The sequence below is a fragment of the Colletotrichum fructicola genome (assembly GCF_000319635.2).
Source record: "Colletotrichum fructicola Nara gc5 chromosome Unknown KSG_Nara_v1_contig05, whole genome shotgun sequence".
NCBI lineage: Eukaryota > Fungi > Ascomycota > Sordariomycetes > Glomerellales > Glomerellaceae > Colletotrichum > Colletotrichum fructicola.
This window is the reverse complement of record NW_027094055.1, coordinates 4,631,814-4,658,893: the sequence shown is the minus strand read 5'-3', so window position 1 is coordinate 4,658,893 and position 27,080 is coordinate 4,631,814. Positions and strand designations below refer to the sequence as shown.

General features: G+C 54.7%; 9 protein-coding genes across 9 annotated transcripts; 7 read left to right on the top strand and 2 right to left on the bottom strand.

Moving 5' to 3' along the window:
• Window positions 1-972: 972 nt before the first annotated feature.
• RB11B (Ras-related protein Rab-11B) lies at window positions 973-1,973 on the top strand (the record flags this gene model as incomplete). Its single annotated transcript, XM_032019507.1, has 5 exons — window positions 973-993; window positions 1,110-1,122; window positions 1,211-1,600; window positions 1,665-1,745; window positions 1,840-1,973. The coding sequence occupies 5 exons, from the start codon at window positions 973-975 to the stop codon at window positions 1,971-1,973; spliced, it is 639 nt and encodes a 212-aa protein (XP_031883439.1).
• A 1,305-nt stretch (window positions 1,974-3,278) lies between these two features.
• Window positions 3,279-4,794, top strand: BRX1 (Ribosome biogenesis protein BRX1; the record flags this gene model as incomplete). Its single annotated transcript, XM_066152254.1, has 10 exons — window positions 3,279-3,400; window positions 3,474-3,524; window positions 3,581-3,637; window positions 3,698-3,807; window positions 3,859-3,888; window positions 4,018-4,051; window positions 4,120-4,157; window positions 4,210-4,313; window positions 4,365-4,505; window positions 4,573-4,794. 10 exons carry the CDS (start codon window positions 3,279-3,281, stop codon window positions 4,792-4,794), a joined length of 909 nt encoding a protein of 302 aa, XP_066008402.1.
• A 1,262-nt stretch (window positions 4,795-6,056) lies between these two features.
• CGGC5_v010040 (uncharacterized protein) lies at window positions 6,057-8,368 on the top strand (the record flags this gene model as incomplete). The annotated part of the gene is made up of 4 exons (XM_066152253.1): window positions 6,057-6,911; window positions 6,966-7,290; window positions 7,844-7,992; window positions 8,318-8,368. 4 exons carry the CDS (start codon window positions 6,057-6,059, stop codon window positions 8,366-8,368), a joined length of 1,380 nt encoding a protein of 459 aa, XP_066008401.1.
• A 254-nt stretch (window positions 8,369-8,622) lies between these two features.
• clr3 (Histone deacetylase clr3) lies at window positions 8,623-10,909 on the top strand (the record flags this gene model as incomplete). The annotated part of the gene is made up of 2 exons (XM_032019504.1): window positions 8,623-10,534; window positions 10,590-10,909. The coding sequence occupies 2 exons, from the start codon at window positions 8,623-8,625 to the stop codon at window positions 10,907-10,909; spliced, it is 2,232 nt and encodes a 743-aa protein (XP_031883437.1).
• A 730-nt stretch (window positions 10,910-11,639) lies between these two features.
• Window positions 11,640-13,921, top strand: nipblb-3 (Nipped-B-like protein B; the record flags this gene model as incomplete). The annotated part of the gene is made up of 3 exons (XM_066152252.1): window positions 11,640-11,662; window positions 12,001-12,618; window positions 12,673-13,921. 3 exons carry the CDS (start codon window positions 11,640-11,642, stop codon window positions 13,919-13,921), a joined length of 1,890 nt encoding a protein of 629 aa, XP_066008523.1.
• Window positions 13,922-14,761: 840 nt separating this feature from the next.
• On the bottom strand, window positions 14,762-18,021 carry CGGC5_v010037 (uncharacterized protein; the record flags this gene model as incomplete). The annotated part of the gene is made up of 3 exons (XM_032019501.1): window positions 14,762-17,195; window positions 17,274-17,283; window positions 18,018-18,021. 3 exons carry the CDS (start codon window positions 18,019-18,021, stop codon window positions 14,762-14,764), a joined length of 2,448 nt encoding a protein of 815 aa, XP_031883433.1.
• Window positions 18,022-19,123: 1,102 nt separating this feature from the next.
• On the top strand, window positions 19,124-21,397 carry CGGC5_v010036 (uncharacterized protein; the record flags this gene model as incomplete). The annotated part of the gene is made up of 3 exons (XM_032019500.1): window positions 19,124-20,629; window positions 20,679-21,224; window positions 21,278-21,397. The coding sequence occupies 3 exons, from the start codon at window positions 19,124-19,126 to the stop codon at window positions 21,395-21,397; spliced, it is 2,172 nt and encodes a 723-aa protein (XP_031883306.1).
• A 405-nt stretch (window positions 21,398-21,802) lies between these two features.
• Window positions 21,803-23,641, bottom strand: sap145 (Pre-mRNA-splicing factor sap145; the record flags this gene model as incomplete). Its single annotated transcript, XM_032019499.1, has 2 exons — window positions 21,803-23,515; window positions 23,567-23,641. 2 exons carry the CDS (start codon window positions 23,639-23,641, stop codon window positions 21,803-21,805), a joined length of 1,788 nt encoding a protein of 595 aa, XP_031883377.1.
• A 692-nt stretch (window positions 23,642-24,333) lies between these two features.
• On the top strand, window positions 24,334-26,555 carry CGGC5_v010034 (putative transporter; the record flags this gene model as incomplete). Its single annotated transcript, XM_066152251.1, has 4 exons — window positions 24,334-24,376; window positions 24,628-24,632; window positions 24,835-25,227; window positions 25,284-26,555. 4 exons carry the CDS (start codon window positions 24,334-24,336, stop codon window positions 26,553-26,555), a joined length of 1,713 nt encoding a protein of 570 aa, XP_066008330.1.
• Between the last annotated feature and the right edge of the window lie 525 nt (window positions 26,556-27,080).

Sequence of the window (27,080 nt, the reverse complement as noted above, 5' to 3'; positions counted from 1 at the left end):
TCTTAGGCAGTCAGACGGGACGGAGAGGGAGAAACAGACAGATGACGGCTGGTGGTTGGTGCATGTTCTGCGGTGGTGTGGCTCAGCGGGTTGTTGTCTTTCCGGAACGTGGAGGATCCCCCTTCGACGCTGATGAAGGCAGGCAAAGAACCAGGGAATCTGAATAGGCACCTACGTGCGGATGGAAGGCATTGTAGCTAAGAAGGTCGTCGTCGTGCAAAGAGATGGAGCGACCTTTCTTCCTGGCCAATCCCCCTCTCCACAGCCCGGGCATGATTCTACATAGGTAGGTAGGTACGCAGGGAGCTCCTCATTGATGATGTTGACAACGTCACCTGCAATGCCTTGTTCTCTTTGAAATACCTGGGTAAACATCGCCGCTGTTCGTCTTTCTTCTCCCCCGGTCAGTCTATTTGAGGGACTTGTAAGCCTGAAGATACATTATATCCCATTGCTTCGCTTAGACACCTTCTTCCGTCTCACAAAGGTGCTTTTGTGCTACAGCAGCCTCCCTGATCCCTCGAGCGCCCCGGTGTTCCGTCTGCTCCATGCCTTGGTGGACACCGCAGCCCTTTTCAGCGCAGCCCCGTCCCTTTCCCCCTTTGCCCAACTTTCCCTTTAGTGGCTGACCACCTCCAGTACCCAGCCCCAGCCAATCCCAGTGACCCAAAGCTGATGCGCCGACACCATCATCCAGCAACCTTTGCTGCCTCACCTCCACGCTCCTACCTACACCTGCACCTGCACCTGCACCTAGACCAACCTGCACAGTCCACCTTTTCTAGGTACCTACTCTCCAGTGTTCTGTTCTGGTTCAGTTCTAGGCCCGTACAACTTGCCTTCGCCTCAACTCAACTGCTTTATCTCTGGAGGCCGCGCACACCTCCATCGAGCCGCAGAGTCCTGGTTTCGCATTACCAACTATTCTACATCTCCAGCACTCGTCCACCGCATCGCATCCAAACCGTCAACATGGCCAACGACGAATATGACGTGAGTTCTGCCATCCGTAATCGCCCATTGTCCCCTTGGACCCCTTGGACTGCCACTCACCCCTCTCTCCCTCTAACTCTCTTCCCCCTCCTTGCGCTAACCTGTCGCCTTCGCAGTTCCTCTTCAAAGGTGCGCCGACGACCTCACGACCTCCCGATCCCATCGCGAAATGGCCACGACGCCTCCGAGTAGCAAGCTGACATTTCACCCCTTCTAGTGGTCTTGATTGGAGACTCCGGCGTCGGAAAGTCCAACCTTCTCAGTCGATTCACCCGCAATGAGTTCAACCTGGACTCCAAGTCGACAATCGGCGTCGAGTTCGCTACCAGATCCATTCAAGTCGACTCCAAGACGATCAAGGCTCAGATTTGGGATACCGCCGGCCAGGAGCGATACCGCGCCATTACCTCCGCCTACTACAGAGGAGCTGTCGGCGCCCTCCTTGTCTACGACATCAGCAAGCACCAGACATACGAGAACGTCACGCGATGGCTGAAGGAGCTGCGGGATCACGCCGACGCAAACATCGTCATTATGCTTGTCGGAAACAAGAGCGATTTGCGACACCTGCGAGCCGTGCCCACAGAGGAGGCTAAGTCCTTTGCCAGTACGTTGCGGTGAACGACCAAGAAACGCATCGTGAACCCCTAGTTGGCTGACATGAGTCTTAGGCGAGAACCACCTCTCCTTCATTGAGACGTCTGCCCTCGATGCCAGCAACGTCGAGCTCGCATTCCAGAACATCTTGACCGGTGCGTTGCTTTGCCCCCACCCACGCAAATGAACTACAAAACACCCACCCCCTGAATTGACCCGCGTTCTGACATGGCTCCTTTCTTCCTACAGAAATTTACCGAATCGTTTCGAGCAAAGCCCTCGACTCGGGCGACGGCGCCCAGGCCTCGATCGGAACCGGTCCCAGCATCGCACTCAGCAAGCCCGCGGATGACAGCGCAGAGAAGAGCGGCAAGTGCTGTTAGGCACCTTGCCCCCCACCCCTGGAAACTTCCTTCTTCACGGCCTTTCGGAGGGCTGCTACGGTCGATATCATGGCGTCTCTTATATGCCCCGGAATCTGTATGTCACTTGGTCAAGGAGGGGTTGTTGCATCGAGGAATGACTAGGAATCCAACAAGTCTTTTTATGATTTCCGAGGGGACGGAGTACAGTCTCGGCCTTTCCTTTTTTGTCCGTTATACGGCTCAGTGCGGCCTGTCTGGGATTTGACGTTTCTGACGATCGCTCTGCCATGCTTACGTAGTTGAATGAATCCATCTTAATGCCTTGGGGTTGCTCTCCGTATGCTTCCTGATGTGAAATGGGGGGTCGAAGACATCGATCGTTGCACGGCGCTACCGCTTGCTCCTACGCCTCCTTATAACGGAATGCACACCGAACAGCAGAGCCTGGGTTCACGATATTGCAAGGGACGCATGGGTCGCGTCTTTGGCCGCGTGAGCTTGAAGGGGGATGGATACTCATTTTGTACACTACAGCCTGTTCTGACGTACCCTGCCCACACCCACAGTACTGACTGGCATGTGCCATGACTTGACATTGCGATCCTCACAGCTCCTAAATGCTCCCCCTGAGCCGCCATAGGTCTGTAAAGAACCAGTTACTGGAGCACTCACAATGCGAAGGAACACCAAGGGTTCCGTACAGTCGAATAGAATCTTGCCATTGCATCTTGTACGTAGGTAGGTAGCAATGACAGCACGCACAATGAACGGAAGTGGGCTGCAAGCTGCTGCGATCCACAAACTTTCTTTCCCCCCCAGGTGCAGCCCGCTCGGTCTCCTGGCGCGAAGCGCACCCTTTCCCACAGGTAGTCTAGCGCTCCTCGCATTTGCTGAGGTGAGGTGAAGCAGGGGGGTACACCCCCGCCCCGCTCGGCCACCAGCGATAAGCCTTATCTGTCGGAGAAAAGTAGCCTCCGGCAAAAAAAAAAAAAAAAAAAAGTCTGGGTCGCAAAGATCGAAGAACGAGTTGGATACAGCTTTCTGCTACCCTACCTGCTAACTCTCAGAAGGCTTTGCGACCGCGCTCTGTCTCTCACGCCGCCAGAACTTTACGGGGAGCTTTGGAAGGACTTTGCGACTAACGAGCCGAATTTTTCTGAGCCGGAATTCCTTTTCATCGTCCGATTGCCCCTCCCTCGCAGCGCCGCGGTTGATCTTCCTCGAATCTGCGATCGCGATCGTCTCGACGGTTTTGCACCAACAAGCTCCTCGAACCGAACTCAACCCCTTGGATATAAATCATTCGACACAACGACAGTCAAAATGGCGGCCGTCTACAAGAGCTTGTCGAAGAGAACCGACCAGAAGGAGGCAGCGCCGGTAGATGGAGCTGTGAGGAGCGTCAACAAGCAGCGTGTCCTGCTGCTTTCAAGCAGAGGCGTGACGTACAGGCAAGTTCAAAGATACATTACACCCTCTGGATGTCATCTGAGCACTTGCTGATCCATGACTGTCTAGACACCGACACCTGCTCAACGACTTGGCGACGCTGATGCCCCACGGAAAGAGGTAAATTCGGCACGGATCATCTATGCAACGGGAATTTTGGGCTAAGCTTGGGCTAGAGATGTGAAATATGACAAGAAGGGAAACCTCAACGGACTCAATGAGCTGGCTGAGTTGTATGCGACCTGCTTTCCGAACGTGCGCCGGGGCAACGAACGCTGACAGTACCTCTCTAGGTACAACTGCAACAACATCGTCTTCTTTGAAGCAAGAAAGCACAAGGATCTTTACCTCTGGATGGCAAGAAGCGGCAACGGATGCAGTATCAAGTTCCATGTTCAGAACAGTATGTTTGCTGTCTAAATTAGGTCCGAGGCGGCAACTGACATGCTTCTAGTCCACACGATGGAAGAACTCAACTTCCCAGGTATGAACTCATGCTATTGAATATTTTCCTACGCCCCTCTGTTCTCTTGCCATTCTGCCCACATTTGAGGCGCATGGAAGATCACTACATAGCATATTAAGGTGGGAATCATGCTAATATCGTCGAAAGGAAACTGCCTCCGTGGTTCAAGACCGATTTTGTCGTACGTTCTCCCCCCCTCTCCCCTCGGCAACTATCTCCTCGTCCCACAACGACTGACTGAGTACTTAGCTTTGACCAGGCGTTTGAGAATGATGCTCATTTGCAGTGTATGTTTAGCTCCTTACTTTCGGGTGCTCCGGACTGACAACATGGCAAAAGTGATGAAGAAATTGTTCATTGCTGCTTTCGGAGTGCCTCCCGGGGCGAGAAAGGCCAAGCCGTTCATTGATCATGTGATGAGCTTCTCGGTGCTGGATGGCAAGGTGAGATCTGCCCGCCGAGAACTTGCGTTATAGTGACTAACGTAATTGCAGATCTGGGTCCGGAACTACGAGATCCAGGAGAAGGAGGGCCAGGAAGACGATGGAGAAAAGACTGTGACCAAGGGTGGGAAGACGATTTCCACCTCTCTGCAAGAAATCGGCCCCCGCTTCACCCTCACGCCTGTCGTCATTGTAAGTTGACAACGTCCCGATATCCAGTTAGAGAAGTGCAAAGCTGATATCGTTTGCGCGCACGCAGTTGGAGGGGGCTTTTGGAGGGCCAAAAATCTTCGAAAACAAGGAGTATGTCAGCCCCAACCTGGTCAGGTCTGATATTAGAAGGAAGAAGGCGGTCCGTCACACGGCGAGGGCTGAGAAGGTTGTCGAGCGGATGTCCAAGAAGGGTGACCTTGGTCTTCGATCTACAGGAGGCAAGCCGGCGGCCAAGGATGAGCTGGACACCAAGACTTTGTTCGCTTAATAATGAGATATCCACCTTCTTCTTGGGAATGATTGCGGAATGGGAAAAAGTTGTTTGTTTTGTAAACTAATTGTCACAACGACTGGAAGTCTTGATGATTTCAAGACTGTGTTAGTCCAAAGTTTGCAGTGATTGGCCGGTGAGTCTCATAATAAGGTGCCCAAGCTACAAGCACTGATAGCGATAAAACACCCCCGTCAATTGGCGCTGACGCCAGCCAGGGGCGGGAACCCACTGTGAACCGTACCTGCCTCCCAGAGTCACTCCGGGCCGACGTTTAGGTCAGCAGGCAGGGGCGACCTGCATTTCCTCTGCGTCACCGTCGCGTCCAACCTCCGTCCGTTGCCTTTAACTCCTTTGCTCTCGCATCTTCGAGGGGCACTTGATCTTCCCACACCGCGGCCCTTAACTACCTAGGCAAGGCTTATCGGGAATCACATTGGCCTACATCGATGACAGCCTCTCCATCGAGGTAAACAATGCCAGTCCGCGTCCTCGCCGTCCTTGATAGCCCCAACGCCGGGGTGGTTAGAAAATAGGCCATTCGATCTTAGACCTCGCCGGTGAATTGATTCGTCCGCGAGGTTCGACGGAGGTTTCGTCACCTCTATTCTATTAATCTCATTTCCTTGGCTAGACTTTGCTCGAGTCTACCGGTAGAAGGTTCTTTCACGACGGCCAACGAGACGATAAGCTCTCGTCTGCCCTTCTGGTTGTGGCATCCGTCTGCAATCATTGCGATCCAGGATACTGGTCACCAAGATCCAACGAAAGGGTCACACACAAAGCATAATGCTGCAAATCACCGGTGAGCTCTACCACATCTAAACGATGTAGTCTTGTTCTAATGTCCCAGCAGAATCCAACCGTCTCATTGCCGCCAACGGCGTCTGTTTGTGCCTCTGACACACCGAGTTCACTTTTGAGAAACAACTCCATTCGATCAGCAGTTCACAGCAATTTGTTACCTCAATTCATCCGACTGCTTTCTTTGTCAACCGGTGTATCTTTGTGGTGTTATCCGCCTTATCACCACTTACTTCAACCACACCCCAGACACCAAGGCGAAACCCCGTTCACCAACGTCTTCGTTTCAGCAGTCTAGTCGTATCTGCTTCGCTGCTGCCACTGAATTCTGAACGACTTGTGCGATTTGTTGAGCCCCCGAACAAGTCAGTCGTCTCGTCGCCATCTATCAGACAGCATCGTCATCATCATAATCCACGAATCACCTCCACTCCGCGCTGCGGTACGTATTCGAGATGGCATCCAAGTTCTCATCCCTGTTTATTGCATCCCAGCTGCAGTTGGATGCTGAGCGCAAGGTTTCCGATGATGGCGGCAAACTCGAGGGTCTGGAGGGCCTCCCACTTGAGATTATCTTCGACATTTACCAGCAACTTGACGTTCGCAGCATTTTTTCTTTGGCAAAAGTCAACACACTGTTCCATGGACTGCTAAAGAAGAACAGGGCAGTCATTCTGCTACCAGTTTTACAGCGGGAGTTTAGTCCATTTGACGAGCTTCTCCAGGTCTACACGGCATCGGATCAGGATTTAGGCCAGTACGGTGACACTTTCCAGCCCCGACGAGTAGTTTTCAGGCGCTTTCCAGGCGACGTGTCAGGAGTTACTCTGTCACAGGGTGGCATCCGTTCGGATTCTGCGCCATCTCCCGAGCAGGTTCTGTTTACCAGAATTCTCACCAACGGCAAGTCGCTGTCTGCGACTACACTACCGGCGCCACGATCAGTCGCCGTCAATGACCGTGATTTTGACTCCTTGCTCAAGTATTGCCTAGTAGTCAGACGGTGGGAAGAGCTCTTTCCTCAACTTCACTGGTTTTCAAACCCAGAAGACTGTCGTCAACTCAAGGATACAGAAAAGTTCAGATTCCGCAGGGCTCTCTACCGCTGGTGGCTGTACGCCTTTTACTTTCACGGCGAGCTTCCTCGACCTAGAGGTGGCCATCCTGAGGCATTTGTCAACGACGTACGAATCAGCCAAATGAGACTCTACCCTTCGACGGAGCTGATGGAGCTGAAAGACCTTTTCACCTCTGTGAAGCAGCTTGTGCGACATTATGTTTATCCAAACCTAGAGCAAAACCTGGAGCCTGTATGCGACTCCTTGAATGATATTCTGTGCCTATTGCTGACACCGTAGCTGCAGATCCAAGACATGAGCTCCTTAGATCGAATGATTGAGAACACCATTCGCGAGCGAATCGTAGATACCTACGCAAAGCTCGACCCGCGAGATCTCATGTTTTACTTTGAAAATCTATTCAACTATCCTAGGAAGCGTCTTGTAACGGATGTGAACCTTAGGCACCCCAACTTCTCTCGAGATCAAGAATCACTCGAGGCAGCCGTGCAGGCCGTAGTGGATGAGCGCCCGTGGCTCTACGAGGTCGATGACTTGAGTACTGTGGGAGGTATCGTTGATGTCAACAAAGAATGTGAGGATCGCCTCAACAATGACGGTAGTCATGACGGTACGATCCCGGCACCCGGAGCTTTTCAGCGGCCACTCAGCGATTGGGCGCCTCCTGGAGATGATGGCCGAACTCTTGCTGAGCGAGATCATTTCCATCGGTACGCGCGGCGCGTGTTAGGCAATAACTTAGACTAGATTCAGCAGAGATAGACTCTGGCAGTATACATGTGTTTCTCTGCTACACTCATGCGCGCTGCGATGACTTGAATATCGTGTCATTTTGAAAGTGTCTCATGAAATGAGTAAAGATGGGGCCTGGGGAGTGCACTGATCCAACTTGCCTGAAATGGGTGCTCCATACCTTAGTGTACGGTGTGTCTTAGTACGAGGCTGCGGTCACAGGGGTGCTGCTGTGCTGTGGCGGGTGCACCCTGCAAGGCGGCAGGCTTGTGGCCAGCTCCCGCCTTGTCAGTGGCCCAAGCCTCCCATCTTGCTCTCACTCACACCCGGCCATCCATCTATTAATCCTCCTATACAACGGTCTTTGCGCAACAACACAGCGTCTCTCTGTTGCGCATATTCTGCCGCTGGATTTATGATTATCCTTCCAGACTTCTTCGATTCGTCTAAGTCGGCAATCTTGACAGAACGGGGCCGCGCCGGTGTAGGTCATCTTGCGCTTGCTGGCAGTTCTCAAGCAAACAAGCCCCTCGACCTCTCTGTCGCATCCTCGACATCAGCCATTGTTCACCCAAGATTGGTAAGTGATGTTATCTCGCATGTTACCCATCAATAGAAAGAAGGAACAAAGGGCCAGCCACGGCGCGGCGTTTCGTGACTGAGTGAACAGCGGAGACCGTACGTCTCTTACGCCACCTTCCTGGTCAGCATCTTTCATCCAAGTTGCGAAAGAAGAGCCGCAATGCGGCACTCAGAGGTCCCAGTGCTCTCATATATGTCTATCCAGAGTTACTGAACCGCCAATCTGGATGATGCTTCATATTCTGGTTTATCGAGACGTCTCCTGCCTCTCACGCACTCACACATGTTCCTGAAGTACATCATTGTATACTGACTTGCATTAGATATTCGGTCTCTCTGTTGGGAATCGCAATATACAGGCTTTCTCAATTTAGTTTGAGAGACTGCGCCTGCCTGATTCATACTTCAAGCGTATCGCCTCAGATAGAGCCCGGCTGCTTTTCTCTATCGATCGTGTCACGTCTACTCCAGCGCCCGAAGACCGTCAACGCAGTCAACGAGACAAAAAGTTGATTTGCATTTCTCACCGCACGCCATATTGCTTGCGCCTCTTATTCCCCCCAAAATTGGTTCTAGATCAGGTTGACCAAAGTCCTAGGGGCTAGTCAACCCAGCCCATCTTCGCACCATGGACGGTGCCGACCCAGACGTCGTCATGGGCGGTGACGACGGGCCATCAAATCACACGTCAACCCCCAACGGTGTCGCCTCGGCTGCGGCTGGTGATCCGAAGAGTGGAAACCCGACGCCATCTGACGAGGAAGAAGAAGAGGATTACGAAGAGTACGATGAGGAGGTAGACGTCGTCGACCAGACCCGCAGACGCGGTCTCCTACCCACGGCGTGTTGCTACGACGACCGAATGAAATTGCATGTTAATGCTGACTTCGGCGCCACTCCTCATCACCCTGAAGACCCTCGTCGCATAGAGGAGATCTTCAAAGCGTTCAAGAGAGCCGGCCTGGTCTACACAGGCCCCGAGGCGAATGTCGCTCAGGTGTTGAGAGACACCCCTACCAAGTACATGTGGAGGATTGGCGCGCGCGAAGCCACCAAGGCAGAAATCCTAACCACCCACACACCCGATCACTACCGCTGGGTCGAAGACCTGTCCCGAATGGACTACGCAACACTGCGAGAAACCAGCAAGCAGTACGACCAAGGCCGAGCCTCTCTCTACGTCGGCAGCTTGACTTTCACAGCGTCGCTTTTGTCTTGCGGCGGTGCCATTGACACTTGCAAACATGTGGTCGAGGGAAACGTCAAGAATGCGTTCGCCGTCATCAGACCGCCTGGTCACCACGCAGAGTACGATCAACCACTGGGGTTCTGCTTTTTCAACAACGTACCTGTTGCTGTCAAGATCTGCCAGCAGGAGTACCCTGCAGATTGCCGAAAAGTCCTTATCCTAGACTGGGATGTCCACCATGGCAACGGAATTCAGAACATCTTCTATGATGATCCCAACGTGCTGTATATTTCTCTTCACGTGTATCAAAATGGAATCTTCTATCCTGGCAAGCCTGACAACCAAGATATCCCAGACGGAGGCTTAGAGCACTGTGGCACGGGGCCTGGCCTGGGCAAGAACATCAACATCGGATGGCATGACCAGGGAATGGGCGACGGCGAATACATGGCCGCATTCCAGAAGATCATCATGCCCATCGCCAAGGAATTCAACCCGGATCTGGTCGTCATATCGGCAGGTTTCGATGCTGCCGCTGGGGACGAACTGGGTGGTTGCTTTGTGACACCTACCTGCTACGCCCACATGACGCACATGCTGATGTCTTTGGCGGACGGTAAAGTTGCTGTGTGCTTGGAAGGAGGTTACAACCTTCAAGCAATCTCTACATCAGCCGTCGCCGTTGCTCGCACCTTGATGGGAGAGCCCCCACCAAAAATGGACATACCCATGCTCAACAAGGATGCGGCAAGAGTGCTGGCAAAGGTACAGAGCTACCAGGCGCCGTACTGGGAGTGCATGAGACCTGGCATCATACCCGTTCCTGAAATTCAGGATCTCAATGCCACCAGATTGCATGACCACGTCAGACTCGGTCAACGACAGGACCTCTCGCAAAGACATCAGATGATTCCTCTATTCATCCAAAGGGACCATCTCTTCAAATCGTACGAAAACCAGGTCTTGGTGACACCCGACATTCAATCTGCGCGCCAACTGCTCGTCATCATCCACGATCCGCCAGAGTTCCTCGCCCAGCCTGACGTCATCGACCGTCACATCGAGCTTCATAACGCATGGATTGTCGACAGTGTATCCCAATACATTGATTGGGCTGTCAATGAAGATATTGCGGTGATGGACGTCAACATCCCTAGCAAGGTTGTGCGGGACGAGGATATGGATCCATACAATCCCAAGATAGCGGACAAGGAGCTCCTTGCTGAACTCCAGGAGCTCTTGAACTATCTCTGGGACAACTACATTCAGCTTTACGAAGACGCAAACGACATCATTCTCATGGGCGTTGGCCGTTCTTACAATGGGGTCAAACAACTCCTCACGAGCCGAGGTATGCACCCTCAATAAGAGGTTTCCCGGTAATCATTGCTAACTATCCTTCACAGACTGCAAGTCACGCATAGCTGGAGTCGCAAGCTTTGTGGAAGGTATGCTGCGCCCAGTGAAGTCTGACGTGGACAACGAGCTTTCGACGTGGTATAAGGACCATTCGCAAATTTACGTGTCTCACGACCACCCCTGTTGGGACAGCGAGGACACAGTTCGCCGAGTTTCTAAGAGGCGCTTTGGTACTGTTATCCGCAGCGAGACGAGTGGCGTCAATAAGATGATGCAGACGCATGCAGCTGAAGTTCAGAGGTGGATGTTAGACAAGCTAGCGGCTCGTCAAGGTGGCGATACAACTGACGACGAGAAGATGACATGACAGGTTTCAGGGTTGCGCGACTAGGTTGGGTGGAATATCTTTGTGGTGTGAATGGACAAGAGATGAGGCAGATGGCACAGTCACAGCTTCTGTCAATTGTCACGGCTGGCGGCAGAGCATCATTTGGCGGGTAGGATACCAGGAGCTTCCAGGTTAGGAGGGCACACGATGAGTGAGCATGGAAGTTATTTGTCTGGAGTTTTGTGAGCGCAGGACAGCAGTCGACGACGTAGATTTCTGGTTGTCCATAAATCCTGACATGTAACACTGTGCTGCCTTCTACATGCTTCTGTGTGAGAATGAAATCTTTCACATCGCATTCTTGGTGTATCATCTTGTAAGTCGTTGATTGGCTGATCGTCCGGCGACGCTCTTGACATCCTTGACTGTCAGTTGAATTCTGCAGCTGTGATTGGCTTACGCCTGGGACGACTATGTGGGTTAAGTGCATGCAGCGCTCGGACTTTCATTGGCCAAACATTGTCTTATCCGGACTAGGAAGATGGATAACGCCGTTCTCAGCGTCCGAAGTGGGTACCCTTTCAATTTTCAGGGGCCGATCCAATGTGCCTGCCAGCAACCCTGCTCCATCAGACGTCGGCGCTGGCGCATGTAGAGGTAGCTGACCCTCTCAACACCACGACCGCGCGCATCACGGCTATCACGAGCTGTTGCGAGCGCGTCTTTACTCAAACTACAACACCTTCGCGTCAATCAGGCATCATTGACCATGGATCGCGATCGGCGAAGCAGGTAAGTCCCTTGTTGTTTGTTGTTCACAACTTTGCGGGCTGTCGACCCCAGCGACTGGTCAACGACATCCCCAGGTCTCGCAGACTTGTGTTTTCTGCCTTCTGGGCGAACCGGTCTACTGGCCTGGATTTTTGCCATAGGCTGCCTGCACATGAAGTCATCAAAGCTGCCTTATTGTTTCCTCCTGTATCGCGCTCGACGCTGGTTACGTTGGGCGCAGATGCTCAGAGAGCGAATGGATTCCGCAGCCTTACCCATTGACTTCTATCGCCAAGGCATCCCGCCAAGACGTCATTGCAGCTTCAACTACAGAGTCTTGCTAACGTATAAAATCACAGGTACGAGGACGGCGAGGTCACTAGGTATGGCGCCGGCGAGTCCTGGAGACCCTTCCCTAGAGGGGAGAGGGGCGGAGGAGGAGATCGCTCTCCTCGACGAGCTCGAAGCCCCCTCCGTGACCGTGACAGAGATCGCGATCGTGACCGCGACAACCGCGACCGAGACCGAGACCGAGACCGTGATCGGGACCGCGACAATCGCGACAACCGCGACAGAGACAGAGATCGAGACAGAGACAGGGAGAGAGACCGCGACAGAGACCGCGCTCGCACTCCCCCCTTGACCTCCGACAGCTACGTCCCTGGCAGATCTCCTCGCCGCAGGTCTCGAAGCGGTGACCGCTACCGACGCGACAGGTCTAGAGACAGAGATCCGCGCCCGCAGAGCGACACATGGCGGAGGCGGGACAGAACCCGAAGCCCTGTGAGGCGGCCATCGCCGAGACGTAGTCCGTCAAGGCGTCGCAGTCCCATTGGCAGGTCTCCCGCCATCCGAGACGAGCGCAGTGACCGCGCCAGATCCCCGCGCCGCGATAACAGGGACAGAGACAGAGATCGCGACCGCGATCGAGAGAGGGAGAGGGAGAGGGATAGGGACCTTGATCGACGGGACGACAGGTACCGCTCGTTGCCCCCCTTTGCGCAGAGCCCAGTCTCATCCGCTCCCTTTAGAAGACGGTCGCGCTCGCCGTTTGGTGGACGTGACAGGCCCCCGCGTGACAGAACTCCTCCGAGGAGATCACCGCCTCCTCCGGCGGCTAGAGGCAGCTATCGACCCCGATCTCGTAGCACGAGCCGTCGCGGCGGCGAGAGATACCTCGGATCCTCCTACAGACGAGCGTCACCGCCTCGAGATTCCGGCATCTCGTCGGCCATCACGTCTCGATCAGCTTCAGGCAAGTCGTCACCGCATCCTCCTTCCTCCATACGAGCACGTTCGCGGCCGCAATCGAGGGAGCGGGAACAGCGGGAGCAGCGGGAACGGGAGCGAGAGCGCGAGCGGGACCCCACACCACCCCTCCAGACCGGCGGCGCTTCTGCCATACCGTCGTCGTCATCGTCCGCGACGGCGCGGGAAGCACCGCCGCCCCCCTCGAACTCGAAGCCTGCCGCCGTCCCCCCTACCGCCGCCGCCGTTGTTGCCCCCCAAGAGCCGGCCCCTTCGTCGGTTGCAAAGACGCCTCCCCGAGGCCCCGCGGCCCTGCGTGCTCCTCCAACCGGCCCTGCCGCGACCCGAAACTTCTCTGCGCCCGCCGGCTCACCCGTTGTCCAGCCACCTAGACACCCGCAGACCCCGAGCGTGCCGCCCCCTCCCTCCCGATCGGACGCTACGAGTCCCACGATCCCACCCGCTGGCCCTCGAGGTTATGTAGCTCCTGCGCGCGGTGGCGGATACAATGGCCGTGGTGGACGAGGCTCTTGGTCTGCCGCGCCTCCTCCTCGTCAAACCCCCGTGCCCACGACATCCCCTTCTGCAACCGGCAACGGACCATCGACCATACCAACCGGTCCGCGCGCCAACCCCTCCAATGCCACCCCAACAACCTCATCAGCACCCAAGGCGTTCAACCCGCCCACAGGGCCTTCGTCCCAACACGGCGCCCAGGGCCAGCGTCTCACACTGGCGCAGAGTATGCTCTCTACCCTCCCTCCTCTCATCCCGGGAGGCAAGATCGACCCGTCTTTACTGCCGACAACTACGGGTATCACCAGAGAGATCGAGCCGCACTACAAGAAGCTCAAGGGCGAAGAGGAGAAGGCACGAGCGGAGCTTGACGCTAAGCAGGACAAGCTGCGCCAGAGCCTGCAGGTATGGGATAAGCTTGAGATGGAGTCCAAGGCATGGAGGACGAGGGTCGATCTTAGTGAGCAGAGCCTCAAGAGTTTGGCCGGAGAGGGCTTGGGAGGTGCCGCGTTCTGATGGGGTCGCCAGCAACTGTTGAACAGGTCATGGAGAGGAGGGTTTCTGCCACTATGTGTTTTGCTTTCATTTTCCCATTCTCAAACGGAGGAATACGGTTTTGGTGGATGAAAGGGATTGACGATGATGATGTACTATTATTAGCGGCGGGAACCATCAGTTCACCCGCGCATGTACGAATTGAGAGGGTACTTCGATAGTCATAGCATTAAAGTCACTTGATACCCTTTTCATGATCGTAGCGACACGTTGTCTTGACAGGGCCCGGGTTGGCTACGCAGTTGCGCGGGGGATATTCTATCTGACTGACGTCTGGTAAAATGTAAACGTTTATGACCCCTTCTTTTGACTTAACACACAAACACACACGAGATCAGATGGTCACTTGAATGGCAAAATGAGCGCTCATATGGTGAGATCCTGGTTTTACATCGCAGCATCTTGAAGCAGTGAGTGGGTAGGATTCAGCAAACACAATTTTATTCCCTGCTTTAGCAAATATTTTTGTATCTGACCTATCCGAGCACGCAAGGTAGGGGTAATAATTGATGCCATGGAAAGCACATCCTTGCTAGCTTCCCATATGATCATGTCGTGACGCGTCATCTTGCCCACGTATAATCCGTATAGCCTTCCAGGCGAGTCCCTCTCAGCCTAAGATTCCCATAAACGCCGCCAGAGCCAATCGAGCCTTATAAACAAAGTAAGTAGTCATCCTCACAACCATCCTCCACAGAGTATACGCTCAGGGTCGCATTGACACACTGCTGAGACTATACAATGCATATAAAACTACTCTGCCTTCGGAATTGACGATGATCGGGCAGGGAGCTAGTAGTCCTACTCAAAGTCCATGTCACCGTTCCACTCATCGTCGGTCTCGAAGTCACGCTCGTCGTTAAGAAAGTCCTCCATGCCGTACTGATGCTCTCTTGGCTTCTGGTTGTCGATATTGATGTCGACGAAAGTACAGAGGCCTTGTACGAATGTGCCGTCTGAGATAGCAGCATCTCCTGTTTCTTTTGTGTCCTGCTCGGAATCGTCCTCGGATTCCTCCACGGTCTCATCGGCATCATCCCCGTCCTCGGAATCGAATTCGTCGCTGTCCGGCTCGCGATAGGATTTTGGCTTCTGCTTGTTGGTACGGAGCCCTCTCGACGAGCTGCTTCCGCGTGAAGATCGCCCGGGTGCATCTGGAACGACACGGTTGCTGCGACGAGTCGGTTCTCCAGGAGCCTTCCTGGGTCTGCGCTTTGCGGGCGCCGCCTCATCATCCGCCGGCATGCGCAGCGAAAAGTTCGGCTCCGGATCCGTGATTGGCCGCAGGAAGACCTTTTCGAACTTCTCCTGCCATGATTTGCGGAAGTCACTGCGTTCCCGCCAAGGGATATCGAGCATGGCTTTGATAGACAAATATCTGAGCATTGGCAGTACGGAGGCACTGTCTATCAAAGAATGGAGGAACATTTTGGCGGTGTTCATGTCCCAGTTCCGAAGGTTTTCCAAGTGAAGTGTTTCGAGAGCCGATGGCCAGCTAGGTACTTGATCAGAGAGCAGTAAATGATCGTAAAAGGGTTCGTTGTCATCGACAGTCTCCAACAGACTGAAGTATTTGAAGTTGGCCCGTAGCTCCTGAAGGTGTGGGCAGGCAGTCCCCAGCACCGTGAGAAAGGCTAGACTCAAAGAACGATTGTGGTTGAGTACCAGCGCTTCCAATTGATGGCCGTTCGAGATCAGGAACTCCCCGAGGTTATCGGCCGTTACCTCCGCACAATTTACCAGCTCGAGTCGCTTCAACTTGATAGGAAGAAGGGGCAGAAATGCCGTGCAGACAATGGTTGAAGATTCGAAGACCAGATGCTCGAGATGATCCAATACCGTAAGAGACTCGGCTAGGAGCTTCATAGATCTTTCATCTTCAGCAACCAGCTCGGGGTCATCATCCGGATCTTTGTCGAGTCTGACTGACGGTAGTTGGTAGTTGACAAGTTTGATCTTTCGCAGGGAGGTAAAGCTTGGTGTTTGGTGCACTTCCTTCATTCTGACAAGGCTTCCCTCCCAATCCTTGTCCATAAGTCTCGAGCTCCACTGCCAGCTCTGGAGCCGCGTGATGCTCGTTTTGGCACCAGCTTCATCCTCTGCGGTGGGCGATGGCTCGAAGGCTTTCCATAAGTCAGCAGGGTAAGTCCACTTGATTTGCTCTTTCAGCTTGCGGTAAGGCGCTTGGTCATAGCCATGTGACAGCAGCACTTCAGACAGACGAGGCAGACTTTGCATTAGGCTGGTAGCAGGCGTGTGATTTTGCAAAGACACTAGCCGGACATCGATGTGGAGTGCCTCAATTTTCGCTCGATAGTTGATGGCCGTCATGGAAGGCGGTTTCTCGAGGAGCTCCGCAAGCCTTTGAGCCTTGACCTCATCCTTGACGGGCGGACGTCGGTAAAGAACTGTCAGAGCAGGTTCCACAAAATCTCGACATACCCGAGCTGTTGCGAGTAGCCAGTTGATATCTTGAACATCCTCTTCTTCGCCAGATATAGCGGCATATCGAAAGACCTGAACCCAGATTGCGTGTTCCATGCGAGGGTCTAACCAGTTCGGTATGATGGAATTATCTATCTCCGATGCACTGGGCGGTGTTTTCCCAGCAAGCGTGGCGTTGATCTTGGGAGGCCGTCCGACCTTCTTCTTAGAAGGCCTGCCACGGCGTCTTTTTGCTGGGGAAGAAGTGGGTGGAGACTTCATCGCATCATCCCCATCGGGCTCATCGTCGGATCCATCTTCGCTAGTCTCGTCGGGGGATGATTCGTCCTCAGGAGTTGATCTTCTCGGCTTCGGCGGGCGGCCTCGCTTCCTGGCTGTCTTTCCATCAATACGTCCAGTGGCGACTTTCTTTAGCCCAGCACCCTCGGCTCTGTTTTCCCTAGCAGTCGCGCGATTTGCTCTCGCCTTTGATGCAGCAGTGGCGCCGGTGGAAGCAGCCGCACGCGCGCTCCGGCGCCTGACTGCGGGCGACGTCTGGGTAGACTCCTCGAAATCGTCCTCTTCCTCCTCCATTGGTTCATCGTCCTCGGAGCTTTCACGGTATTGCGGTCGTGACTGGGTACGTGTGCTCGATCGGAGGGATTGTACTTCTTTCGCGGAATCAGATCGACCACGAGGTTTTGTGACCCGCATCTGAGAGGAAATGGAGGTTGAACGGTTGGAGGTTCGTGACGAATTGCGGCGGGAGCTCGATGCCCGCTGGGAAGCCATGGCGCAAGGATGCGTATGCCTGTGTCGCAAGGATGCACATGTTAGTGGGCGTTGAGGATGATGCTGGGTACCAAGGATCAAGGGCAAGACCAAATACCTGAGGCGATCTTTGCGTGAGAGCTATTGCTATGTCGAGCAAGGTGGCCTAACAATAGGCAAAGAACAAGATTCAGAGTCGGCGCATCGCCTTAAGCCGTCTGGCTATGACGTTTGCGACAGTGCGAATGCGCCAGTGGATCGGAGTGCCGAAAAGTGGTAATTGATTGCAACGCAATTACGAAGGTGCGAAGAATGCGTGTATGCCAACGATGGGAGATGGGACTGGTGGAGCGAGATCGGGGTGGGAAGAAAAGAAAGAGTTTTGGCTTTGAAGAACGGTCTTGAGATGGTGCGGTACATTCACCTTTGCCGGCGACTGGAGTTGGAGTCGGATGTGGTGGGGCAGGAGCGCGCGACACTCGAGTCGAACCAACACAACAGAGTATGAGAGCTTGTAGCCTTGCACTAGCGCGCAGCATTCTCAAGGCTGCCACGCTTGCCCAGGCGCTTGCCGAAAAGATGCCTGGCTCCACACAAACATCTGGCCCGTGCGCATGTCGCCAAAACCTCAGTGTGAAGGTGGCTGCAGAAGCTTTCTGTCGTCAGTCGTGGCTCCCATTCCCATTGTGCCTTGCACTGAGTATTCCGACCAGGTGAGAATAAGTAAGGTAGGCCATAGGATGTTTCGCGGCCCTACACCTTTCTTAGGGCCTGGAAGGTCAAAGTATCAAGGAATGCGAGTTCCTAGTCATGGACGATCGTTAGGGGCTCCGTTCAAAGTCGGCATATCGATTTGACATACTCATGTCTGTTCGCTGTTTTGGAGCAAATCGAGGGGAAAGTTGGCCGTTGAAAGCTCCCGCCTCAGACAAAATTTCAAGACGGAGACCCTCTCCCAATGGGAACACCAAACCAGGCCCAATTCGACCTGGCTGTAGCACCGTCGGGATGCCTGCCGCGTTCGCCTGAGAGAGTCCCGCCCCATTTTAAACTCATTCAACAGCCAATCCTGTGCCGTGGCTGCCTTTGAATGTTCAGCAAGCTGCGGGTTGCCATCAGTCCCCTGTTACCTTAGGTAGGTAGCGTAGCGGGAAGGCGCCAGTGGCATTTGCCGATTGCTGTTCCCTGTTCCTGGGTGGAAACAGCCTACTGGCCCCTGGGCGACAACAATGTGAGCGAGTCCCACCCCCAAATTCACTGTTCCTGGCCCCGGGGTGTTTGGTCCACGTCCACTCCCCTTGGGCCAGGGCATCCATCAACGACGCGCTTCAGCTCACACGTCGCTCTCTCCCAGCTTGACTCGACCAGAACCTGCGCCGGCTTCTCTCCCAAAGCGCCACTATTCCCACCTTCTTGACGCGCGACATTCATTTCGCGCCGGACTCGAACTCACTTTTTCTAGCTTCGAGCCCGCTTCTCTCTGACACTCTTCTTTCTCGTCAACGCGGCTACGTAAGGTACTTCGGTCTTGTTTCCCCTGTCTCAGCCAAAAATCGCGAGTCGCGTTCTACCGGGTTCCACCCCGTATCTTGGCCATCCGCCATCGCATTGCTTTCACAACGCCTCTCTCACGCACCTCACAAACGCCTGCTTTTGCGCGCCGCCAAAATTTTTCTCCCGTCACAAAGCCCAAACGGTCGCCGTCCATCGACCGAACGGATATTCTGACGGGTGCGCCTCACTTCGCATTGCCATGGGAAGTCACCTGCAGACCACTCGCATTCAATGAGCCTTGGAACAAGCCAACCAGACCTCTTCTCCGGCTCACCCCGTCAAAGTGGGCTTGACGAAGTAAGGGGCGACCGCGCCTGCCTCCGGGTGGACTGAAGCCGTTCAACACTTAGACTTTCCGGCGCACCAAGCGGCACTCAACCTCTATAAACCTCATATGGTCCCCCTCTTCCAGCTATGACGGCTCACTCGCGGCGTCAGCGCAGCACCCCTTTTCTCCAGAGGAACATCTTGCAAGGCATGGGAAACTCTCAGTCGTCGGCTCAGAAGGCCGCTGCTGCTAGAGACCCCCCCATCGACAATGATGACAACCGCGCCACCAAGCGTCGACGGACCGAGGCCAAGATCCAACCTCACACCCTGCAAGACCAGCTTTTTCATGCCCGCGAGGTTGGCGATGTTCAACGCAACCTATGCGTCCGCATAGGCAAGATCAGCCACAAGGAATCAAAGCGCGTCAGCCTACCTCCGGACGCGTACGAAGATGTCATTAAGCTGCGATCCAGGTGTAAAGTCAGCCTGTGGCACTATGAGACGATCCTCTACTGCAACAGCCAAGTCTGCGACATCACGTCCTTCAAGGACCCTGGCGGACCCTTGCGCATGGCCCGCGTGAGCCTGCCGCGCCCTTTTTACATTCCCAAAGATACCATGCGCGTCAACAATGAGAGGAATAACTCGTTCGACCTGGCCGATGAATATCGCCTCTGCATCGAGTTGGAAGCCGCTGCTCCAACTGTGTGGCCTCCTATCATCTTGAACGGCGAGGAACCGGGCCGCTCGCACAAGTCTGAGGCACATCGCTGGGTTTTCGTCGCCGCTATGTCCAACCTGTTCTCAAGCAAGCCGGCATCGCTGATTCTTAAAGTGAGGACGGGAGACTCAGAGCTTGTTGCGACAGATTATGTGATCGAGGTGGATACCCTGTGGACGTCAGCGTTCGAGGCATCCGCTATCCGTCCTCTGGAAGACGGAGTCAAACCGTCTATTACCGTCCACCCGGAGCTTACTGGCGATGCCTTCCCCGCGGATTTCCATCAATTTGAGAGTCCGCCTGTGAGTCCTGTCAAGGAAGTGAGGAATGGCCTTACAACACCTGTGAAGGGTCTCAGGAACGGCGTGGTCAATGGGGACGCTCATGATGATGACGAGGCAGAAGAGGAGCTCACTCCCAATCGGTCTCTCCGGGTTCGTGGCGCCACTAAGAACTACAACCTCAAGGTTTTGAGCGACAAGGCTCAGGGCAGAGAGAAGAAGCAGAGGAGACGCCGGAACACAAACGCCGTTGAAGACGGAACTGTGCTCTACAAGATGCCTAGTGAGCAGGTGCAATTGGACAGCTTCCGCTGCGTTACCTGCGGTGCGGCCCATGATCAACTGCAGCAGCTGCAGGCCCATCTTGTCAACCAGCACGCGGAATACGACTTCAAACCAAAACGTTCCGCTCGGGGCTTGGAATGGTTCGAAGTCGAACATCGTTACAGTTCGTACATGTTTGGTGCGGAGCCCTTCACACTGCGCCGTCCGACGAAGGTCTTTTCTTTGGATCAGTTCGCCGATGGAAATATTTCACAGGTGACCTCACGATTGGATGCTGATGACGAGACTGCCTCATCTGCCCAGCCCCGAGGCCGGAGTCGAGGTCGAAGCAGGCACTCGGCGACTAGGGCCCCGCCTCCAGAGGTTTGTGCTCTGTTGTTTCAACCGACATCGTTTGACTAACTAGGCATAGGCACGTTCGAAGCTAATCATTCCGGATATCAAGCAAACACTGTACGACCCGATCACAAGAGCCACGTTAGACCCGGGCTCGGAGTACAGGAAACCGGAACCCAGTGACCAATGGCTGATCCAATGGCACCGGGACGCGTTAGCGGACTTCTCAGATGTCCCGCCAGATGAGAGAGAGTACATGCAGGAGTGGGATAAATTCATGCTCACGAAGCGTATCTCATCAAACATTTACTTCCCACGGGCATGGCTGAGCTTTGTGAAGCTCAAGGCGGACTGGCTTCTCTCGTCTCAAAATCGCATGGTCGAGTTTGGAAAACACTTTACCTACCTCTTAGCCAGGAGCAGTCTGGACCATGCTACCGTCGAAGAAGCTCTGGAGCACATTTCAGTCTGCAGAGACAAGCTCGGTGTGCAGAATGGTAATAGCACAACCCCCAAGCCAAAAGAGTCACCCAAGGGGCCTCACATCCGCAAGAGTGCCGCTGGCTGCCAGGTGTGTGGGCTCGCCGTCTTGGGTCCCAGACTGCTGTTGTGTTCCAATGAGGTAAGCCCCCTGCGAAGAACCCCGTCTCTTTCCGTTGCTGATTTGAGAAACAGGAATGTGGGAAGCGTTTGTATCACTCGGACTGCATCAGCGAAAACGCCAAAAAGGACGTTGAAGCCCCCGACTGGCTCTGCAACGAATGCGTCGGCAAGCAGGAACAGCAGTCTAGGTAGACTTGTACAAAAGGAGACAGGGCTCGAACGTGAGGTCGAGCACAAAAGGCGGGCGGGTACATACTTGTTTCTTTGCGAAGCGGACGCGTTTGCATGGGCATGGGCATGGCGTCATCTCATGGGAGGCGTCGATAGAACTGGATAAGCTTAGACAAATCAGGCATATGACCCTTAATATGAACACCACACGATAGCATACATTTTGAAAGAAAGACATGGAAATCATATTGGTAACTTGTCCCATTGAACAAGATCGCGGGTTTGGAAGGGAATAGCAAAAATGTATCGAATTCTGTATGCCAGCCCCGGCGCCGTTCCTATTGCACATGAAATACAACACCCAGGCTGGGAGCCACTGCCCATTTTCCAGCTAACATTACACATGGGTTCAGTTTACCCGGTTCTCTAAAACCTGTACTTGCTCTCCTTCTTCTCCTTGTTTCGCTTCTCGTCGACCTTTTGCCTCTTCCTCGACTCCTGAGCAATCATTTCCGACAAGTCGTCCTCGTATGCCCACTTGGCACCGATGCCGTCCTCGCGCTTGCCCTCCTCGAACCGTCGGCGCACTTCGTCCTTGCTGAGCCCGTCGTTCTGCTGCAGCGAATCGACGTCGATGGCAACGTCGATGTCGCCGGGCTTCTTGCGCTTGCGGGTATCGTCCTCCTGACCCAGGACCGGCACGCCGTTGTTGCCCTTGAGATCGTAGACGCGGTCGCTGCCGAAGAAGCCCTCGGCGCGCTGCTGGCGTTCGGGGATGACCTGGTACGCGGACCGCGGGTGTGAGCTCTCTTCGGTGTCGAAGCCACGGCGCTGTTTCCGCAGGTCCATCTCGCCGGCCACAGACGTCTCGACGCCGTGGCCTGGGTAGTCTGTCGGTACGGAGGAGACCATGCCGCCCGATGTCTGGATGCCGCTGGGCGTCTCCAGGCCGCCGGGGACATCGTCGTCTTCCTCCTCCTCTTCCTCGGACTCCTCTTCTGAGTCTTCTTCCTCGGACTCTTCCTCGCGGGGTTGAAGCTCACCCCACAGCGTCTTTTCGACGGGCTCGCCACCGGCAAGCGGCGCCGCGACCTGCTGTTGTGCGGGGGCACCGGGCTGGTTTGTAAGTCCGAAGACATCACCGCCGAACAATGGGCGGTTGAACTCGTCGACTGGAGGCTTGCCCCAGCCACCGGGGTGGAAGCCCCAGGAGCCGCCTGGTGGGGGCGGCGCGTTGAGGCCGGGGATCTTAAGGGTGGGATATGACGGGGGAGGACCAAAGCGCTGCTGGTTGATGAGCCATGGTGGAGGAGCACCTGGGGGCATGCCTAGAGCTTCCTTTGTGGCCTCGCTGAGCTCACCTGGTCTAAAGTGTTGGAAATCAACCTCGCTCTCCTTGCCCTCGTAGTACACCTCGCCGAAGCGAGTGAGTTCCGGCTTAGTCTGGAAGCGGAAGAACGCGTCGTAGAGCTTCTGGTAATCTATGTCAAGCTTGCCCATCTTGGGAGCGACGCGCTCGCGTTGCTTCTGCTTCAAAGATTGTTGCTCCTGCTTTTCGAGAACCGCGTCACGCATCTCTGTAATGCCTGTCTCGGCGATAAACTTGGGTAGCCTGAAAGGCGGCTTCTCGATACCTCTCTTGGAAGAAAGGTACTCCCTCTTGAGCTGCCAATGGCCGGGCACGGGTACGACGTTTCTTTGCGCCTTGATCTGCACCAGCAGACGTGGGTCTGTTGATGAGACGTCTTGCCATTCGACGACGTCGGGGATCTTGACCAGAGCCTTGAGCTCGGCAATGGACAATTTGTTCATTTGCTTCCTCTTCTTCTTGGATAGTTTGGTTTGCCCTGAGGCCTCCTCATCCTCACTGGGAATGTCGTCCTGGTCCCAGATGACCTCACCAGTGTTTCCGGCGTTGGCTTCCTTGGCGACTTCGTCCTCCTCTAACGACGCGCCGAACTTTTGGAAAATGTCCTTGAACATGGCAAACGCCTCATCGTCGGGGTTGATATCGTCGACCGGTCCGTCAGCCTCGGTCTTTGAGCTGGTCTCGGCATCCTTCTTGACCTCGAGGTCCTCAGCGGGCTTCTCCTGGTTCTCGGGCTCTTCAGATTTCTGCTCGTCGGGCTTCGCGGCAGCCTGCTTCATGTCAGCGTCGCGAACACGTGCGTCCGAAGCAAGAGCGCGTACCTCTGTCTGCGCCTTCTTCTGCTCCTTCTTCTTCGCCCGGCGCATCTGGTTCTTCGTCATCTTTGGGGCCGCCATTTTGAATCGAGTTGCGCTGCTGAGCGGAACGACTTGGGTAGTGCTTGAGCAATGAAGTAGGTAAAGACCACAAGACCAATGAATCGTACAGGGTCTGGGCGAGGTCCCATGCTTTGGCGGCGCAAAACAATAGAAAGCACACAGTCGCCGACGGCGGAAGCGCAGTCGGTTGGAAAAGCCTGATCACGAAGCGATGGCGATGGGTTGGTTCGTTTGTCGCCCGATGGAGAACAGATCCATTGGAGACGGCAACTTGCGATGCGTGACAGCCGCGCCAAACTTTTGGAGGCTGAACGGACAATTAAGTGGGTCTACGACTCTGCAAGCCCGTCGAGGTCTAGACGGTACGTACCGCTGGGACTGGCCTCTCAGCATGGAAATGGAGCTTTGACTCGCCGGCTCCATCGGACCAGGGTGCTGCACATCCAATTCTATCGCGGTCCAGCAGGGCAGTGTCTTTTAGGTCCAGTGTCCTCGGAAGCACGGCATAACTCTTAATCCAGCTGCAGCATCGCCATCGCGCAGCTGCCAATCCGTAAAGCTGGTTTGCTGCAGTGGATTTCCTCTAGTGGACGCAGTGGGCTTCCCGTGGGGGCGTATCTCCCCTGGCTACCTATGCAGGGATGACAGCCACCGAAAACCAACCATTCCCAGCTGCTGACGCTGCACCGTGGTGATTCCGATTGATTGAGATGAGGACAGCTTCCCCCAAGCACAGATACGGCCTTGACATTCGTAATCCTCGCCCTTGATCTCGAGACCTCTTGGTTTTTGGTTTTTCTTTCCTTTCCTTTCCTCATCTCCTCGCAGGAGCCCACAGACGACCGGACCTACCTTCAACATCAGAGCGTCCCGTCCATCTGATTTTCTCTCTATGCGAACCTACCTCACTTCAGAGACAATGCTTGAATTCCTTCAGCTCTAAACTTTTGTCGCGCATTATTGCCGCTTCTGTCGCTCGTTTATTCAACAACTTCAAGCAAAAGTAAAGGTAAGGCGGACGAGTAATCAATTAAAAGCGTTGTGATTCGCATTACCAGCGAAGCCTGGGAAGCTGGGTTCCATTTGATACCAGTCCTTGACTTTGTCCCCGCCAAATTTCCACCCCCAGTATTCGCGTCATGCCTCGCTCCACAGCGTCCAGCTCTTCCATTGAAACCTCCTCAGCATCTGCTGACCATCGATCTTCACAGCACTCGCCCAGACGATCAAGTACCGGCGACGAAAGTGATAGCGACAGCGACAGCAGCGCTGCTTCTGCCACCGGCGGCATGGAGAAGTTTCCCGACCACATCGACTCGCACCTCACCAACGGCTCGAGGGGGACAAGCCCCGCGAGATCCAACGGCTACGCGCTCCCAGGAGCACCCAACGGTGGCGACCGCTGGCAGCCCAGAAAGGAGAGCATCCAAGGTCGCGCCTCACGGTGGACGGCGCCAGGACAACCGGCGACCCGTTATGGCCACGGTAGGCAGAAGAGTCTCGGCGACGCCATCCACAACATTAGGACTAGGGGTGGAAGTGTCAGTCAGAATGCTCATGAGATCGCCGATGCGCTGCGGGCCCCCGTCTCTCCCAAGCTGATTGTGAGTGCTGCTGTAAGATCAAATAGTCTATGCTGGCGCTGACCCTCGCATCGCAGGGGCTCTGCGTGCTGTGGTACACCTCGTCCGCCCTCACGAACACGTCCTCAAAATCCATCCTCACTGCGTTCGACAAGCCTGCGACACTCACGCTGATCCAATTCGCATTCGTGGCGACCTACTGTATCTTGTTCGCATGGCTGGCCAACGTCTTTCCGAACCTCAAGACGGCGATACCGGCGCTCAAGCACGGGATTCGCTACCCTTCGCGCGATGTCATTAAGACGACCATGCCCCTCGCAGCGTTCCAAATCTTTGGTCACTTGCTGAGCTCGACTGCGACATCGAAGATCCCCGTATCGCTTGTCCACACCATCAAGGGCCTTTCTCCCTTGTTCACGGTTCTCGCCTACCGATTGATCTTCAACATTCGATACTCTGTAAACACCTATTTGTCGCTGGTGCCCCTGACAGCAGGCGTCATGCTAGCATGCTCAGGCAAGCACAACCAGTACAGTGGCGAAATGCTCGGCATCTTCTACGCCCTGCTCGCCACCATCATTTTTGTGACGCAAAACATCTTCTCGAAGCGCCTATTCAATGAGGCTGCCAAGGCAGAGGCCGAGGGCATGTCAGCCAGGTCTCAAAAGCTCGACAAGCTGAACCTGCTTTGCTACTCTTCCGGCATGGCGTTCATTTTGACAGTTCCAATTTGGTTCTGGAGTGAGGGAACCGGCATTATCCGAGACGTCCTTCACGACGGCGCCGTTGATCTGAACGAGAAGGTCGGCTCTTTCGACCACGGCCGCCTGACCGTTGAGTTCATCTTTAACGGAACCTTCCACTTCGGACAGAACATCTTGGCATTCGTCTTGTTGTCGCTGGTCTCCCCGGTGACTTACTCCGTCGCAAGTCTGATCAAGCGCGTCTTCGTCATTGTCATTGCGATCATCTGGTTCCGAAATCAGACGACTTTCCTCCAGGGCGTCGGTATCGCCTTGACCTTCGTCGGTCTTTACCTCTACGATCGCACGCACGACCGTGACAAGGCGGACCGCAAGGCTAAGATGATTGAAGTCAAGCCGGAGCCCCTGCTGCCCCTGAACACCAAGGATGCGCTGAGTAAGAGCCAGAACGCGCCCGTGTTCGAGAGCCCCATGGTCTCTGCTGGAGCCTTCCAGTCCCTTGCCAATGGGCACGGCGACGATGCGAAGAAGTCTGACGGGCCGAGTAACGGCCGTTCCCGCGGCGCAAGCAATGCCGCCTGGCTGGCACCGGGTACGAAGCAGGAGGACACCTGGCGGCTGGGAGACCGCCAGGCCGGCATGTAAAACTCCATGTGTCATTGTTTTGTTTTGTTTTGTTTTTATGCGACAACTGTTCAATGTACTATCACGACAAGCGCCAAATATGGGATGGATGAAACAACGCACAAAACCGATGCTCTCTCATGCGTCTCGATGTAACAGAAGCTCGTCTGCGCGGGGTATAGATCACGCCCGCGGTCGCACAAGTGAGGTCACCCTCTAGGGCCAGTCTGATAGACGAAGGACACCAAAGATGCACGCACAGAGAGCGAGGACAAGAGGCGAGGGTGGGGGGTTAAGGTATATAGACGGGGCTCTGGCGTTTGGCTTACAAGATTCATGGCGCTCTTGCTTGAGGACTCTGAGGATCCCGTGGGTCACGCGTCCGCGCTACATCGTCTGTGGATGCGCTGGATCATCGCAGCTGGACGCGAGGTGTTGGCTATATGATGTTGGGCAGATACCCCGGAAACCCGAAATGAGCGCAAAGTTTGGTCTGGCACTACAATCTATGATGTATCGTGATGGAACTGGGGACGAATGATCGTA